At 40.6% G+C, this 19,068-nt stretch overlaps 1 protein-coding gene across 1 annotated transcript in view; it reads right to left on the bottom strand.

Moving 5' to 3' along the window:
* Positions 1-19,068, bottom strand: part of Lgr4 (leucine rich repeat containing G protein-coupled receptor 4) — a 100,078-nt gene that overhangs the window by 37,919 nt on the left and 43,091 nt on the right. The window contains exon 2 of the mRNA XM_005364054.3: positions 7,554-7,625. Within this exon, the coding sequence (XP_005364111.1) occupies positions 7,554-7,625 (72 nt within the window). The remainder of the gene's footprint in view (positions 1-7,553; positions 7,626-19,068) is intronic.

Below are 19,068 nucleotides of genomic sequence, written 5' to 3'. Positions count from 1 at the left end.
TTCTTGCTTTCTCCTGCTCACTTTGGGGGGACCATGTCTACAGTCTAAGTAATTCTATTAGGGATGAACTGATGAATCAGGTTAGACCATACCATCAAGCTTTAAGAATGGGCAAGAGAGGAAGAGTGCCAAGTCAAGACCTCCCAGGCCTGTGCTAAGAGCAGCAGGAGATCCTTCTGATATTCATGTGGGATTTTAGGGTGCAGAGACACAGCTGGGACTACTGACCCAGTTACAGTCCCCACTCTATGAAGACAGGCTATTTACAACAGGAAAGGAACCGAACACACAGAAGTAGAGAATCAAAACTGAACCACGGAGGACGTGTGAAAATTCTAATAACGTTTAAGCCTCAAGCTCCAAAGCTAGCTGGAGCAATTCCATCTTCAGACATTTCTATTCTCAAGAAACAATTCTCTACCATGCCTCGGTTGTGCTTGTGTCTTAAACCCAGGAACCTCTGCTAACATACAGACCGTATAAAAGCTTTATTCACTTGCCAAAGCCTAGAAGCTATCTACTAACAGTTCCCCAAAACCTGTCTCTTAGAGACCTCCTTTCCCCAAATGGCACTGTTCCCTCTCTACTGAAACAACTGTAAAGCTACTTAAGGCAACTGAAATCATTTTGTCAGCGTCCAGCCATAGGCATCTCTCTTGAGTCCTTGTTTGACTGTCGAGAGTTCTCCTTTCACAACTCTTGGGGAAGAGTTCTGCCCCAGTTCTCACCTGGCACTTGTGTTCTTCCCACACCTTGTGTCAAGTGTTTCCCAAGGAGTTGTCTTTGGCCCTCTTCCCTTCCCTTTCTTCTGCCCTCTATCCCTTGGCAAGCTTTCGCAATCTCAAGTTTCCATTAATCATCTCAACATAAAAGACTCTCAATTCTACACCCATGAATCTCTATTCTGGATGCCATTCACCTATTTCCATAGGCCCCTATCTATAGTCTATGGAACTCAATGTGCTTCCTTCAAATTAAATTTGATATTTTCTCTTCTGGAACAATTTCTTTTCATATTGTCTCTAATTCTAATAACTCCTGGAAATACTAAAATGAAGTACTACTGTTGCTGGCACAGCTCACATATCCCTGACTCTATTTTGCCTCTCATCTGCCCTAATACAGATTTACACACCACACACACCACTCATTCACTCACTCACTCACTCTCTCACTCACTCTCTCACTTTTTAGACAGGGTCTCTCTATACAGCCCTAGCTGGCCCAGAACTCACAGTGTAGAACAAGCTATCTGTGAATTCACAGAGATCTACATGTACCTACATTCTGGCTAAAGGAATATATCTTCATGCTAAACACAAATTCTGGTACGTCTCACCTATACTTCTACAGTTAGGTAGCTCCATTATCTTCCTATCTTCCCGATCTCTCTCAATTCTAACCTCTCTGCTATGAAATTACATTGACAGGAGATCCTACCTGATTGAAGTAGTCCCTGGCTCAAAACAAAAACAAAAACACAGTGGTCACTTAAGAACCCCTGTGTCTGGCTCAAGTAGACAGTCCTCAGTCTAGCTGCAAATGCCTCTCTAAATTTCCCTTCCACAGATGCTTTCAGCAATCCAGCACCACTTCCGCTAACACTGTGATACCTATATCAGTCCCCATTTCTCGACTTGAGTTTCTCTGCGTATCTCCTCATAACTAACTCCCACCATCCCTCAAGGGTCCCCAGAAATGCCAGCTCTTTGATGAGGTCTTTAATCTTTCTCGCTAAAGGTAATTTCCCTTTTCCTTTGAACTCTCCTAGCTGGAGTACACTATTCCTTTCCCTTGAAGCCAAGATTCTCATTCAACTCACTGCTGAACTGTGCCTAGCTGAGAATGGGTCACTGAATTAGCAAGTGGTGTACTAAGTCTTTTTTTGGCCTTCCCACTTGTACAGGAGACATAGTCGGTCTTATTACCCATAGCAGGTCCCACTACTAATGAATTCTGTCACCTCGCAAGGTGCATCTGTGAGGAACAACTCAACCTCAAAGAGTTTTATGGGTTAAAACAGAACCGAGAGAACATTTTGTTATTGTTGTTGCTTTGTTTTGTTTTTCTGAGACAGAGTTCTCTGTGAAATAGCCCTAGCTCTCCTGGAACTAGCTCTTGTAGCCCAGGCTGGTCTTGAATTCAGAGATCCGCCTGCCTCTGCTTCCCAAGTGCTGGGATTAAAGGTGTGTGCACACCACCGCCTTCTCAAAGGACATAGTGTAACTATTAGGCCCCAATCAGAGCAATCTCCCTTCCCAGATTCACTTTCTAGTCTCAGAGTTCTCCAAATCACCCCTTATTGAAAATACTAAGGATCAGTCAGTTAATGAGGCTTCGTGGGCTCACTCTACAACTGCCAGGGTGGTGATTTCAAGAATGGTCCTCCCACTTGAGTAGGCATGGACTCCAGCAAAGGGGAGCAAGGGAGTGCTGCTAAAGAAGGGAATCTATTGCCAGGCAACCAAGGACAGCTTTTGTTTTATCTGGGATGTTCCTGCAGTCAACAAGGCTTATCTGGAAGGTTCTATCAAGGGAGTGAATGTGAAGTGAGTCACACGCAGTTTAGAAGCAAAGGTAAGTTCTTTTGAGTACAATAACAGAAGAGAACACTAGCCAGTCACTAACGCCACCTGTGAGCCACACAGTGAGGTGATTTGACAATAATCCACTAGCCAGTCACTAACTCCATCTGTGAACCACACAGTGAGGTGATTTGACAATAATCCACTTGCCAGTCACTAACGCCACCTGTGAACCACACAGTGAGGTGATTTGACAATAATTCACTTGATATTTCTTAAACTATTTTTTTCATAATTTCTACCTGAATCCATCTATAAATATAACTAAAATTGTTCAATCTTGGCAAAAGGCGATTACTGCAGGATAAAATAGAAATAATAATAACAGGCTACATTGACTGAGAGCTTATTATATGCTAAAAACTTAACTAGTGTTCGCTATGAGGAAACAGAACATATTTTCATGGGTTACAGATGAGAACGTGGAGGTTTCATCTCGTGAACAAGGTGAAAATCTTGCTGTGGTCAAATACTCTGTATTTGATTACCCATCCTTGTTGGAACTGCTCACCCCTTTATAAAGTAGTGGCTCTATTTAGTATTGAATGAATTAAACAAAACAAGCAACAGTGAACCGGGACTCAAAGTGCTGCCTTCACTTTAGTATCATGAAGCCTTCAGAGTCGAAAAAGTTGGAAACGATAAAATTATCTTAGTCACAGAGTGTACTCAATAGTAACTGACTGAGTGCCATTGTTGGCAGTGCTTCAACTGCTGTTGCTACATCCCTGTAATATCTCAGCGATGTTTCAGGGACAGTCTGTGGAAAAGGAGTTGGTAGTCTTCCTCTTGTTTCTACTGAATCATTTTCACAATTCTAAATTTCAACCATTCCCCAAATGGCTACCAATGCCCCGACAAGTCCAAGGCAACCAGAAGCATTTGTGGCTTTATAGATGGTATCAGGTGATATGGATCCTGATACTGCTGCATGAACGCTTCCCCAGAATCCCAGCTTTATTTGAATATTGCTAAAGGACATACCAACCTACTCCAGTTCCTTCCTCCAAGCAAAACTACCCTTGTTGAGGCTGGAGAGATGGCTCAGAGGTTAAGAGCACTGACTGCCTGCCAGAGGTCCTGAGTTCAATTCCCAGCAACCACATGGTGGCTCACAACCATCTATAATGAGATCTGAAACTGTCTCCTGGAAAGTGTATAAAAAAAAGTGTATAAAAAGTGTATAAAAATAGAGAAAGAAATAAAAAGAGGGTGGTTGGAAACAATCAAAAATGATTTATTTAAAAAAAATACTACCCTCATCTCCAAATTTTTCATAAAAAAGACAGACATGTTTTCAGTAACTATTGAAACTTCCCTACTTCACATGTGCATTCTTTTTCACGTCGTTCAATATTCCTTTTAAAGGAGTTCTGTAAGGATTCTCATTTTAAAGACTATAAAGATGAGACACAAAAATCAAGATAGTCCTGAAAACCTTGCATGTACTGTGTCTAGGGCAGAATAGTACTGAGTAACAATCTTTATGAGTCATAAAGCTTTCAAAAGCAGATTAAATGTGAAAATAACTGAAAACAACATTACTTAATATATCTAATCCACATAGAAAAAGGTTGGATGTAATAGTTCTCTAAGAGTAAGTCAACATTCTTCAGTGATTAAGGAAGAATGGGCTTTGGAGGCCAGACTTTGGGGCCTAGAACAATGAAACACCAGACTCAAGAACGTGAAAACGACCCAGAGCCCTTTCAGGCCAGCCTTTAGAAACCTCACCTTCGTGTTGTTGAGAAAGGACATACACACAGTGAAAGCTTTATATGTGTGCTATTAACTACTGTATCTTTATAAAATGGAACTCTTTAGGTCCCAAGCAGACTGGCTGCTAGTGTCTCTAGTCTAGTAACCGGCACCTAAACATTCTAGTCTCTCCTGATAAACCTATCAAACCAAACTCCTTTGGGAAGCATTTAACATGCACAGCTTGGCTCAAACCATTTCAGGGTATGGGCAAAATCTGAGAATTGTTTTTAGAATCATCACGTAATCCTGTCATAATAAGTCACTTCACATATCCCAATTCTTCTGAAATGTCTGCCCCCATACACTCAACAGTCTAGAAAGTTCTTACCCACCCATCTTCCTCTAGCTAGTCCCTATACCTACTAAACACAAGGGAGATGATTATAGGAAGCAAAAAAGCCTTCCACATTCTACAGCCTCTCATCCTATACAACTCCTTTAGCACAATGCACAGACTGTTAGCTTCATCTCACTCTGGAAACTAGGTCAACTTTGTCCAAAAGAATCTCCCGCGAGGATAGAAATTATCTGTGTCTGCTTAGATGGTAGTCACGAAGCAAAGCTAACCTCATTCAGTGGCTCTGCAGAACATTTGTGTGGCATGTATGAAGCTTTGGGTTCAGGCACCAGCATTACAAAAAATAAGAAATAACTTGTGTGAAATGTGGCTAGATCAGCTAAGGAGCTGAATTTTTTTTTTTACTTTCATTCATATCTTAATTTAAATGGCTACCTGCTTCGAGTTGGTATGATATCAAACAATGTAACTCTAGGGATAACATCGGCTCCTCCACAGAACTATGCTGGTGTCTATATTCCTAACAAGCACCACAAGGACTGGCAAAAATAGGACTCGATGTCTGTTGAAAGAATAAGCAGATGTGTAGATATCTATGAGCATTTCTTCTGTATTGTTGGGCAGTGAATCCACCCCATGCTCTAAGCGTTCCAGATCCCTACATGAAATTAGGCCAAACCCAGACATATGTTATAAAGAACACCTCATTAGCTCACATGGGAAAACCCAGGAGAGCCGCTCATCTCTACTTAGGGCACTCAGCTTCACAATCACTCTTAAACCACTTCCAGATGACTTCTGAACAAATGGTTATTCTGTTGATGAAACATTACAACAGTCAAGGCCGCATCGCTTCGGAATGTTAAAATCAACTACATTGTTTTAAAAAGGAAAAAAAAAAAATCAAGCTTTTGAGTGTGTATATTAACTTTGAAAATAAACTCCCTGAATGCCTAAATTATTGCCAGAGTATTAAAGCTATTTTGAAATATTCTTTGTAAGTAACTTCCAGCTCTAACTGAATTTTTTTTTTTCTGAAATCGTATTACAGTATTCAGGGTGGGTCTAACAGCTTGATTTCATATGCTTCATTCCTGTGATAGTGGCATAGACAGAGAACATGACCTAGCTACAAAAGAACTACCAAGCAAACTCAATTTGGCTCCAATTAAAACTCTTAGTTGATAGAGCTCATGAGGTTCACAAACGCTTGGTCATTCGAGATTTTAAGAAATCCAACATGTGACATTTCACGAAGCAGAGATTAGCCAGGTTCCCACTCTGAAATCCTTAAAAGTTTAACTGGGAATTGCAGGTATCAGGAGAGGGGGTCTGCATAGCAGCCCCCTCCAGAGCGCGAGAAGCCTCTCCGTTTCCTGTCTGGAACATCATTCATCCCACGGTGGCTACACAAAGGCTGAACAACCACTTGTTCATGTCCTCTCACTGAGGGATCACTTCTGTAAGGAGATACTAACCCTGAAGTGTAAGACTACATGTGAGAAAAAAAGAAAGCAGACCAGTACCTTAAAGACTGATTATAGTGGTGAAAATTGAGACTTCAAATGCAATTAGCTCAAACATGATTTAAAGGCAATTAATATTCACCCCATAAAAAGGCATAAATAAAATGCACCATACACACCATACCCGTAAATCCTCCTACCTGAACATAATTTGTTCCTTATGCCCTTTAAAAAATACTAAAATACAAGCTAACATGTATGTAACATTCTGTATCATACACCATAATAAACATTCAAGATATACATTTTGTATGCACCACAACAATACAAATGGGGGATTGTTATTAATCACACCTTATAGTCAAAGACACCGAGAGAGTGTAAGTAATTTGACCCAGTTTTCAATCTTGTGACAAATGATCTCTGTTCAGCTTTTGATGTGAAAGCATTAGGTTCCACTAAGCAGTGTGGGAAGAAAAAAACTCCCTTCAATTTTATTAAGTCTTTAAACTGCTATTTCAATGAGCTAGGAATACAATCTGGGTCTTACTCGCCTCCAACTCTGTGTTGTCAGGGAGGGGCTGAGTTCAGGGAGGCAGCATCATTGACGGGCTCTAGTGAGAGAGCGCAGGACATGATATATTGCAGGAACTCAGATCCCTCAGGCCTGAGTCTTTTTCAGCTCTTCATATCAAACTACAACCTTTCTACCACCACAAACCACTGAATCTGTGAACTGGGACTTATATTAACTGACTCAAATCTACTTTTACTTTCCACTAGGATTCCAAAAATATAATGTATAGGTTCCTATTCTTTTAAAAGACAAAGGTGCATTCTTTTTATTATGGACATTAAAAGCATATGGAAAGCACAACCAAAGGAAAGGTTAAAAACACATCAAAAATTTGCAACTAGGAGACGTGGTGGGCTGATGTCACACACTTTTGACCCCAAAAGGTCATGTGCAAATGGCCAAGGAGATCTATTATCAGTTTCCTGCTTGCTGTCCACTTGCTGTCAAAGTGGCCTGCTGCATCGAGACCCTGGAACACCTTGTGTTACTCCTCCCAGTGCAGTTACCCACACAGCAGCTCCTCCGGCAACACTGGTAATTACGCAGGAGCCATGTTATCTCAGGATCACACCGCAATTAGCCTGTGTCACTGCAGCAATCATGGTTATAATAATTGCAGGGGGGGAATGTCTTATGGAAGTAGCAGTTTTTAGTTTTGGCTTTCAAAAATAACTTGGGTAATTATACTGCTTTAAAAAGCAAGTTTGTTCTCTCCCAGCTCCCAAACATAACTGCTCTGGACAAAGTGCACTGAAACTACGCTCTGAGATGTTCTCAGACAGGAAACATTAGGCTCTCTCCACAGAAAGAGCTTCTAAAAATGAGTACAAAACACATGGATATGCAATGCTCAAAGTGGTACTTACAGCTCCTCTAGAAATGGGAAGTTCTTAAACGCATCTTCCGGCAACTGGGTGATATTGTTCATGCTGATATCCCTGCAAAACATGAAGTTAGGAACATGGTTAACTAGTGGTCATCGTCAACTGTCTAAGCCAACAGAAAACAAACTACCTGCTGTTATTTTGTATAGATGCTAGAAAAATGAGCATAGAAAACAGAAGGAAATAGTCATAATCTGATTTTAGAATCCAATATTTAACTTAGAAACATATACCAATTCTGGAATTTCCCCCTTTAGGTATCCAAAAAGTTCCAAACTCTCTAGAACAAGTGGGCTAGTGTAGGTTCCCAGTGGCCTTGACTGGCAAAGGTAGTCAAAGCCCTATACTTGATCAAAATAAGTCAACACACCCTTCACGACTAAGTCACATAGATCTGCAGATGGAAACAGCTTCCAAATTACAATCAAGGACAGGGCAAACAAGCCCTAGCTCCATTCTAGTCAGATGTTCTTTAACAGCTCTGAAAGTCCTCCAGGTAAGAGTTGTCAGGGGATTTCATTTTCAGCTTATGAACAGATGCCGGCTAGAGACAAGTGCATACATGATAGGTATGTAGTCAGTTTAGAAAGGAGGGAACTCACTCAACAGTGTAGCTCAACAATTAACCGGTTCTAACAGCTAAAACAGCCTTTATTAATCATTCCTCGCTCCCCTGGCAGCTGCCTTTGAATTGACTTTCTCTTCCATACTCCACTTGATATCAACACTGTGAAAGACTTAGTAACAGCCTTCTGAGGGAAAGTCCTGGCATGCACCGGGCCGGCTGAGCAACTCCCTCAGTTTCTTCCATCTCTTATCTGGAGGTAAAGGCAGTGACTGAACCCCTTGGGTCCCTCTAATGCCAAAATCACCATCAAGTTTAAGCACGAGAAAGTTCCACTGATGGATAGATTATCAGGATGGTAGGAAGAGGCATTAGAAAAATCATGTAAGGTAGAGCTGTCATCCCTTCACCCAGATCAAATCCCTTCAAGGTAAGGCACTTTCAGCTCCCCGGTACAGGCGTCACTGTCCAACCTTTCCTTTAGCCAAGACTGACACATGGGAATCACAACCCTTTCTTCCTAGCCTTTCCCAAGGCAGGTGGGGAAAACATGTTGGACTGGGAACGACAGGAACAACAGTAGGAACAAACCCAGCAGGAGCAGAAGCTGCATAAAAGGAGCAAATCCTCTCTGCATAAAATTGCACCTACAACCACCCTTTGCTAACCAGAAAACCGAGGCCTTCTGTGGGGTAAAATGACCTCCCTGACGCCAACAAGAGGAAGAAAATGCACACTATGATCTTAATTGCCAACTCAGCCTCCCTGGGTTAGGACTTAATTCTATAACTCCCCTCACTGCTAACCAAGACAGAAAGCAAAGCCTGAATCCTGACATGGTTAAAAATGAGGAAAGAAGGAGCCGCTGAGGAACCTCAGTGACCGAGCATATTTAACATGTGTAAAGTCCCAGGTTCATGCCTCAGCACCAAAAGGAATGGGGCGGGGGGTAATGATGCTCTCAAGATCTTGGAATAATCACCAATGAATCTTAGGCAGTGCACTCTGCTTAAAACTGAATAGAAAAAGAACTATAAATCTGTCACCAGTTGAGGAGTCAACGTTCCCAACGTTCTTTTTTCTTTTTCTTTTTTTTTTTTTTTGGTTTTTCGAGACAGGGTTTCTCTGTGGCTTTGGAACCTGTCCTAGAACTAGCTCTGTAGACCAGGCTGATCTCGAACTCACAGAGATCCACCTGCCTCTGCCTCCCGAGTGCTAAGATTAAAGGCATGCGCCACCATCGCCCAGCTTCCCATAAATTTCTTATACCTTGAAATTTCCCTTTAAGTAGATCTATTACCACACAGGCTCACAAGCATCCCCAGTTTTTTTTTTAATGATTTATTTATTTTTATTTTACATGTGTTGGTGTTTTGCCTGCATGCATGTCTGTGTGAGGATGTTGGATCCTGGAGTTACAGAGAGTTGTGAGCTGCCATGTGGGTGCTGGAAATTGAACCCGGGTCCTCGGGAAGAGCAATCAGTGTTCTTAACCACTGAGCCATCTTTCCAGCTCGCATCCCCAGTTTTTATCACTGAAAACAATTCAAATCCAACTAAAGATAATGTAGAAGAAATTGCATCCTTCTCAAGGAAGTATTATATTTTAAACCCAGTTCCCAAGACTATCTACAGTAGCAATCAACAGGGAGGAGGGGGGAAGGACCCTTTCCCTGAAACAGTTCAGCAAGAAGCTGTCTCACTGAGGTCCCCAGTTCAGTTCCCAGTACCCACACAGCATTTCACAACCTTCTGTAACTCCACTTCCAGGGGATCCAGTGCCCTCTTCTGGCCGCTGAAGAAACCAAGCATGCAAAAAGTACACAAGTATATATGCAGGCAAAACATCTATACATACAAAATTTTTAAAATAATCATCTGGTAATAATCATTTGAAGAAATACCATCAAAATGGGGACAGAAAAGGCAGGCCCAACTCTGGTTCCTTATACCCAACTAGTTTATCCTGGGCCTCTCTGCTCAACAGTAAAATGAAGGCATTGAGCTAATCAGTTTGGGTAGGGTCCTAATCTTTATTATAGTATTATGTATCATATAAAATTATATTATTTTATGCTTTATCTTTTGCTGTAAATTTATTTATCATGCAGGAGCACTTTTTATTGACAATATACAAGTCTCACTTATGGAACTTTTTCTGAACAGTTTATTGTGATGTACAATGTAAAGGCTATATATTACTGTTCCTTTAGAAAAACCACTCAATGACTTCAGCTGGAAACACATGAGCCTTAATCACCAAATCCATTCTTTCCCTTTTTTTTTTCCAAAACCATTCTTAAAAATACATACAAATTTTAATTTGAAAGACAAAGCAATAGTCTCATACTTGTAAACTGATTCCGTAAAGTCACACAGTGTTTCATGCTTTTTAGCTGCTCTAATAAAAGGAGAAAGGGGGAAAAAAAAATCAATGATTTACTACTTTACACTGAGGCACGCCAAACTAAGATGGGAGTACCAACTCAGGTGAGTCCCACAGTATCGGAAAAACTGACAAACTGCTTCATCAGAAAAGGTCTGGAGTGAGCCAATTAACCTCACGTCAAAGGTGGGGGGTACGTAATGTAATTAGAAACCATTTACTCCAACACGCTTCTCTGTATTCAGCATTTTATTAACACACTTCTCACTTTCCCCCTCAGAGTAACAAGACACAACAGGTAGTTTGCTGTGAGCTGTCAAGGCAATTAGTGAGACTTGGGGTTTACAAACTCACGTATGTTACACACATGGGAGGTTTGCTTTTAAGTCCTTGGTCAGGAACAAGACTCCCAATATTTTAAGAGATTTTTTTTTTCACACTCACCCTAGCAAGAGGCTCTTTATAAATGATTTCTCTCACACTGTCTGAGCTACAGTTAGAAAAAAAATAGGAATGAAGTAAAAAGAGGCGAAAGGGGTAGACTACAAGATACTATCTCCAGAGCAGCCTGGAATCCTGTGGTTACCGAGTAAAAAGTGGGTGGGTACCCATTTAAAATAATGAGAGCTAATGGCGATAAACAATGTACAGACAGCACTTAGAGTGGATTCTAGACCTGACGTCATTAACACCAGCAAGAGAACCCAAGGTGTACAGACTACAAAAATAAGAGGTTAGAAGGCGTGCTGGCTGATGAGTTGCCTCTAACAATTCCCAAATGGAAGCCCTGGCCAGTAATTACAAATATATGAACCTCATATAAATTACATAAGAAAAAGCTAAGTAGAAGTCTTCAACTAAGGCCGAAGAGATGGATCAGTGATTAAGAGCACTGGGAGCTCTTCCAGAGAACCTGAGTGCCATGTCCAGCACTCACGTGGTTTATAACCATTTATAACCCTAGTTGCAGGAAACATGACCTTCTTCCAGCCTCCACAGTCACCAGGCATGTATGTAGTGTGTAGACACACATGCAGGGAAAACACCTCCACACACACAAAATTACAAATAAATAAATAATATTTTAAGAATTGTAAAGAAAGAAATCTTCAGCTACAAAACACCCAGACACTCTCACAAGTTAGTCAGTAACTTTTAATTTCCTTGAGCAGCTTAGTCTACTAGCAAGCTAGATGTTACCGAACCTAGCAGTTCGCCACTCTAGATTCCTACCCCAAAATAAATGCAACGGAGAAAACAGAACAGAAGTCATACCAGGTCAGCACAAACATCGCTGAAGGGCAATTTCAGTGGGACCGAAGGCACCAGAGCCAGGCTGCTGGTTAGAAACACACTGGCTTCCAAGGCCAGAAGCCTGGGATTCACCCATACTGTACTTGCTGTGTGACCTTTGGCAGGCTGTGGAGATTTTTGACATCTGGCCACTTCATTGCTAAGATGGAAGCAGTAATCAGGGAAATGTAGACGCTGTGAAAAGCTAGAAGATGTCAAGTCAGCCCCATCATCTGCTGTGGCTCTTTCTAGAGGTCCTCTGAAGGCAGCAGGCTGAGACGGGACTAGAAGGAGGGTGAAGCAGCCCATGGTTAGTGCCCTCCCAGGAAGAAACCCCCTTACAGAAGCGAATAAGAAACTCTAGAGAGTAACACCGAGAACGGAGAGTTGATCCCACAGGTTCAACCAAACTCCAAACTTCAGATCAAACACTTCACTGAACACCAAAATTCTGACTGCCACACCTTAAGAAGAAATCATATTTTGAAAGGACACAATTTCAGTAGGATAAAGACAAGATCCTCTCTCAAAAAGATTAGGATGACTTCGAGCAGCTTGGTGAGAACTCTGGAGACAGAACTGTAAAACGTAGTCTGGCAGGATGGAAGGAAAATCTTTTCTGTACATCTTTTGTTTTCATAACAGACAGAACACAAATCTACACTGTCCACCCACACATCACAACGCTCCAAACTCTTCACCACAGAGAGGAGACGCACAACAGCACAGCATTTCACTAAAAAAAACACACCTGAACTCCCAACCACCGGCGGTCACAGGTTTCATCATTAGTGTTTACAGAGTGCCACTGTTTTCATTGAAACTGACAAAGCTCCCCATGGTGAAAACCCTCATCTTTTTCTTTTCCCATCCCATAAAACTTAGTAATGTTGAAGCATCTCCGCTGTAGAAATCATCTTTCCACATTCCCAACATCTCTGTAAGTGCTACACAGGGCACTTAGCCTGTTGTTTGTGTATACACTGCTGTGGCCTCTGCCACTGTGTCCTCAAAGGGTCTGGGACTTCGGCCTCAGCATTATTTAATTTTAAACAGACTGTGTGTTATCTAAATTTGAATGGACATCCTATTTGCATTCCTTAAAACTCCTCTGCTACTGTCGTATTGTTGACTGTGCACCTCAAAACTCTTGACAGTTTAGAAGAAAAAAAAAGTCGCTAAACCACAAACAGGATCTACGGAACACAGTTTTTCAATGTGTTTTTGTTGGGGGAGGGAGTGCACAAAACAAATAATAACAAAACTGGTTGATGGTGCCTCTTAACTCAAATAGTATGTGTTGATTATGATAAACTAATAGTCTCCCAATAGCTTTTCCAGTCTCTGGTAATCAAGCAGAAATAACAGGCCAAAATTTCTAGATAACAAACTAAAAACTAAAAGCAACTTTGAAAACTTCTTCATAGGCCATAGACCAGTAAAATGGCTCAGCAACTGAAGGCCCCTGCCATGTACATATAGGGTTTAAGTTAAATCTCTGGGACCCACATAAAGGGAGAAGGAGAGAACCAAACACACAAAGTTGTCCCTCACCTCAACACACACACATATGCACAATACAAATAATAAACATTCTAATTATTTTAAAATGCCTCCAATTTAAATATTTGGAAAGAAAGCATTTGTCATGAAAACACTCACATAGCAACAATTTCCTATTAAAGTTAACCAAGTTTAATTACCTTTCTGACACTATTCAATATCAACAGGCGAATAAGCTTTCTCCCCTAATAACAAAAGTAATCTATGTTATTTTTTTTAAAAAAATAAAATGTAAATAAAACCATCCACACTATCAACACCCACATATAAATAACCAATGCCATATTTTATGGGTATCATGACAGATTTTTTTTTCTAAAAGTTATCACATAGTTCTAAGCATGTTCATCTCTTGGTATCTATTTTCATTTGCAAAATGAATGTTTCCGAAAAAAAAAACACCTCACAGGCTCTAAAAACAAAAAAGCAAAAAAAATTCTCGGGGTTTTTTTTTCCCCCTGCAGTCTATATAAACCACAGACCACAGAATGGGCACATTACTAAAAGAAAGCAGAATTAAGAGGTTCACTAATGGTTTTCTTTACCATAAAAAAAAAAAAAGGAAAGGGAAAAGTGTGTTATCCATTTACTATACTGGTACAAAGTTCCTACTAAGTACACATGTGCAGACACCTAGGATGGTAAAGCTGTCATATCAAATAATATGTTGACAGTTTTTACTGGAAAATCCATCATCCCACTCTGTTCTTAACTTGCAATTATATAAGCTATAATTTAAACATTTAACTAAACTTAACTTTAAAAACTTGCATTATTGGGTCGGGAAGCTACCTTAGGAGACAGTGCTTGCTGCACAGACATGAGGCCCTGAGCCCAATCCCCATAACCCACCTTTAAAGCTCAGTGTAAGATGCAGTTCACTTGGGAGAGAACTTGCCTACCATGCACAAAGCCCCGGGTTTGATTCCCAGCACCATAAGACTGCAAACCATCACTTCAGAAGTACAGGTAGAAGAATCAGTAATCAAGGGTTATCTCTGGCTACACAGTGAGTTCAAGGTCAGCCTACACTACCTGAAATTCCAAAAAAAAAAAAAAACAGCAATAAAAAGAGTACAATTTAAAAAAAAAAGAGAGAGAAGCAGTTGAGTGTGGTAATCCTTCACTTGTAATCCCAGTGCTGAGACAGCACAGACAGAAGGAGCCCTGGGCTTGTTGACAAGCAAACCGAGATGACTTGGAGAACTCCAGGTCAATGAGAGACCCTGCCTGAAAATCTGAAGTTGGTGGTTCCTGAGGAACAGAGCCCAAGGCTGATGCCTGACATCAACTTGCATCTACATACAAATACACCCGCATGGACATGGAGCCTCACGTATGCAACAATACCATCCCTACATCCATGAAGAATTAGCTGCAGCTCTATAAACTTCTGTCCTGTTTTACCTGGCACTCCTAGGACCCTACCAGGTATCAATGCAGACATGCTTCTCAGGCCTGTACAGCATTTCTACTGCAAACAGCTCTGGGCAGTGTCCAGCCTCTTCTGATGTTTCAAGAACACTCATGTCTCTGTAGTCTTTGTATCTTTGGAACGCCCCCCCCCCGCCACAATCACCATGCTGACACTTATAAATAAGTGCTAAGTGCTAATTGCCAAAGAGAAAAGTTAGCCACTTGCAAAGTCATTTTCTACTCTAGGCCCCTGAATGTCCCAGGTATAAGATTTTTATCCCAACTCATGCTTGAGAAAATGCCAGGTGCAAACACCTGAAAATAAGCCAGTCTTCTCATCACAGAGGAAGAAGGATTAATTTATTTTATCATCACTTATCTTGGGTTAAAACCTCCATTTTAACGCCTTTCAGAATGTTTTCATTGAATGCTGCAAAAGTGAATTGCCATTATTAGTATATTAAGATGCACAAAAAAAAAACCAATAAGACTATTAGTAAAACATGAGGAACATGAATATCTCCTTCCTTGAGGTATTGCCAAGGTCCTACAGACACACAACAAAGAAAAAAAAAATTCTTAAAATCGGTGATGGGAAACAAACCCAACTTTAAAATAGAAAAAAAAAAATCTTTGAACAGATACTTTATCAAGGAAGATCTACAAATGGTGAGCAAATGCATGAAAAATTACCTAGCATTAATTACTAGGAAAATGCAAAATGTGATACCACAGAGCTATCGGAATTTTACAGAGCAGTGGCAGCCATGACAAATGCTGATCAGGCTGCAGAGGAACTGTAACTCCAAACACTTTCGGAGCTCTTGCCAAAGGCACAGCTGCTTTAGAAAACAACTTGGTAACTTCTTATATGGCTGAACATAGACTTATGAACTGTGCAGCAATTCTAGGTCTGAATAATATCACTGCCAAAAAAACTGGGAATGACTGAAATACCTTTGTACCAGTGAAAGCCATGTGAATCCCACGTGTGTGTATTCAGTGGAATGTGATCTGCAAGCAATGATGCAGAGGAATCTCAAACACATTACACAAATGCAAGAAGTTAAGAAGACTGAAAAGAAATCAGTAGTATCAATAGGTGACATCTCTGCCTAAATCATTCATTCTATCCCTAACGGCTTTCTCTTCCATCTCTACAAAAAAACCAAAAATGTGATTTACATACTGGCTTGAGACTCAAGAAACTGGGTTCTTTGGTTCTAGGTCAATTACTTTGCTCTTGTTGTTTTGTTTTTCTGCTATCAACTTGCATGAGGACATTTTGCTAAACTTACTCATTATCCTTACTGAGCAACTATTGTCTGTGTTCGGAGACGAAGACATGCAAAACATAGACTTACCCTTAAAAGCACCACAAAGCAGTACAAAGAAATGACAGAATGAGAAGAAATTACCAAGTTAGATCAAACACTCTAGAAAACCCTCACCCTCAGTGAATTCTGGCTGTCCACTACAAAGCAGAGGTGTTTGGGTAGACAGCTTGCTCCAATGAGCAGAGCATTTGCTGCTCTTGCAGAGGATCTAAGTTCAGTTCCCAGCACCCATATCAAGGAACTCAAACCATTGGTAAATCCTGTTCAAGGTGATCTTACGCCCTCTTCTGGCCTCCATGGCACCAGAGATGCACATGGTACAGATAAAATCTCACACACAGACACACACACACACACACACACACACAAATAAAAATATATATTTTTTGAAACCAGAAAGGAAAGAAGTGTTACTCCATAGAGAGCTCTTGTTTAGACTTGTGGTCTCACTTACTGGGTTGACAATGTTTCAGTAAAGACAATGTGCATGCTGAATGCATGGGCTAATTCTTCATTAATTAAGACACTTGTTGACCACTCCATCATCAGCCATTCCTGACACACCAGTCCAGTGTAGCCAGAAATCTTCCCAAACTTTCTAAGTTGGTGGCACAGGCGAAGGAATGAAATTTATTTAGCTAGTGATAAATACCATTGTTTAAAAGAAACACAGTGAATAGCCACCATGGGAGTTAAATATACCCACATATAAACTTAACTATTGATATATGAAAATTACTTATGTCTGTATTTTATAGAGCTATAAATAATATGCATACATATATAAACATTTATATAATGTATATTGTCACAATGTAAACCATAGTCCACATTGGGTTTCTTTGCTTTTTTTTTAAAAAAAATGCCACTGAACTAAGTAACTGGTATGAGGTGTGTGAGGATATTTTCTAGCAGGAAAGACTAATATTAAAAAGTCATGGCCAAATGAGATAAAATCAGAGTTGCTGAAGGTACAGAACAATCAAAGAATGAGAGAATTCCAAGTAACACAATGAAAAAAATATGATCATCAGGAAACGCGAACATTATGGCAGGATAACTACAGATCATAAAGAGCAGTGAGCACGGTAAGCAGAGGTACAGCCCGAGGCATCTTAAACGACCTTTAGGAATCACAACTTTAATCACCTGAAAAGCTGCTGGCATTTAAGCAGGCCCAGTTTGCTACAGAAAGATCACATATAGGGCAATAAGACAAGAGCTGGAAAGAAGGCTTCCGGTTCTCTGAATTTCAGCTTTCTCCACTGGGAAACAGTTCGTACTCAGTAACTTCTGAGGCTAGAGCTGTCATTATGACCCCCACTCTAGCCTTCCTGATCCTGCACATTCCGTGCATTAGTCGAAAATAAGAAACCTTCAGATTCGTACTTTTCCTCTCTATATGTGTGGGCTCCTTTGCTTGTGTGAGCAAGTTGTCTGAATGAATAGACAAACACACCCCCTTTAAAATTGTAAGAGTTCAGCAATTAAGAACAACGCATGACTTCATTCCACACATAGTATTTTATGCTGTAATTGTTTATGCTCCTGATGAAGCAACAGAGCCCAGGAGACACTTAGGGTGTGTTCTTCAGGGAGGCGCAAGCCTGTGAGTTAGGGAAGACAGTGAACCCCATGTTAGCCTGCAAATATTGCCACCAAGAAGAGGCATGTGGTGGCTTAAAAGGCATGTTCTTAAAGGAGCAACTGAAACTAAATAATAAAACCCGTGAGGCGAATTCAATACTTCCTAACAGTAGAAGCTCAGCTTCTTCTTGGTTAGTTTTCTGTGTTTCTGTGTGAGATATACTCTAAAGAGAAAAACATACTGTTCTAACCCCGGAGAATGTTTATTATACTGAAACATGAATGCCAGAAACAGAAGAACCTTAGTTTCTACATGATCAAGTATTCTACCATCTGGCATCATAAAAAGCAGTAAAGGGTTAAAACTATGATTTCTTTTTTTTCTGCTACTTAACGGGTGTTTTCAGGCATTCTTTGGGTGTCAACAGCTGTTCTGGTAACCCTACGATGACAAAACAGTGTTCATTACCAGCCAAGACACACAGACAAAATGCTATTTCAATAGACCATTTAACATCAACAAGAAGTATTGTAAGGATTACCGTCTGGGCAGATTGGAAACACTCAATTACTTCATCCTCGCAGACAAAATGCACTATTCATAAGGAAAATAACCCAACAGCATGTATTATGGTAAATATTCTAATTAACTAAATGGTTCATGCTTTATTATGGCTCATTATTTATTATACTTATTAACAAGACTGATAGGAAAACATTACTTCATGGTTCTTGCCTTCAAACATGCATACCCACACAGAAAAAAAATCTATTTAGACGTGTAGTTTTAAACTTCAGCTCACAACCAATTAACGGGTTGTGAAATCATCTTAATGGTTCAGAGCCAACTTTTGAAAATGGAAATAGGAAAAAAAAAACAGAGCAAACAAAATAAAGGTAAGAACGGTTTGCAGAGACTTTGTTTTAGCATGCATGGGTGTCTCTCTCTCTCTCTCCAACTGCAAAGTGAAAGCTGAGGCCTAGGCCTCAATGTCTCATGCAGCCTCTCCGACATAGTCTGAATCAAGAGCTCAAGGAAACGACTGTTCAGATCCAGCCGTGCTGATTCCCCATTGAAACTGAATCAAAACTGCAGCTGGGTTCCCAGCACACAGAGTTGCTCCAGTGGATGAGTTAACCTTTAATGCCTCCCCATCGCAGGACAATGCTAAAATGGGCTGAACCATCTAGAGTCTGAGGTATTGCAAAGACTTAAACCCATCTTTACTTTCAGGTGCTTCCACAGAACTGGCAATAAACTCAGCCAGCTACATTTTCATCCTGCTACCCTGGGCTGTGCCCATGTTGTTAGAATTACATGAAAACATGTTGCTAGTGGGTCTGCCCCCC

This window comes from Microtus ochrogaster, assembly GCF_000317375.1.
Source record: "Microtus ochrogaster isolate Prairie Vole_2 chromosome 14 unlocalized genomic scaffold, MicOch1.0 chr14_random_1, whole genome shotgun sequence".
In the NCBI taxonomy this organism is placed as follows: domain Eukaryota; kingdom Metazoa; phylum Chordata; class Mammalia; order Rodentia; family Cricetidae; genus Microtus; species Microtus ochrogaster.
This window is presented reverse-complemented; position numbering and strand designations above follow the sequence as displayed.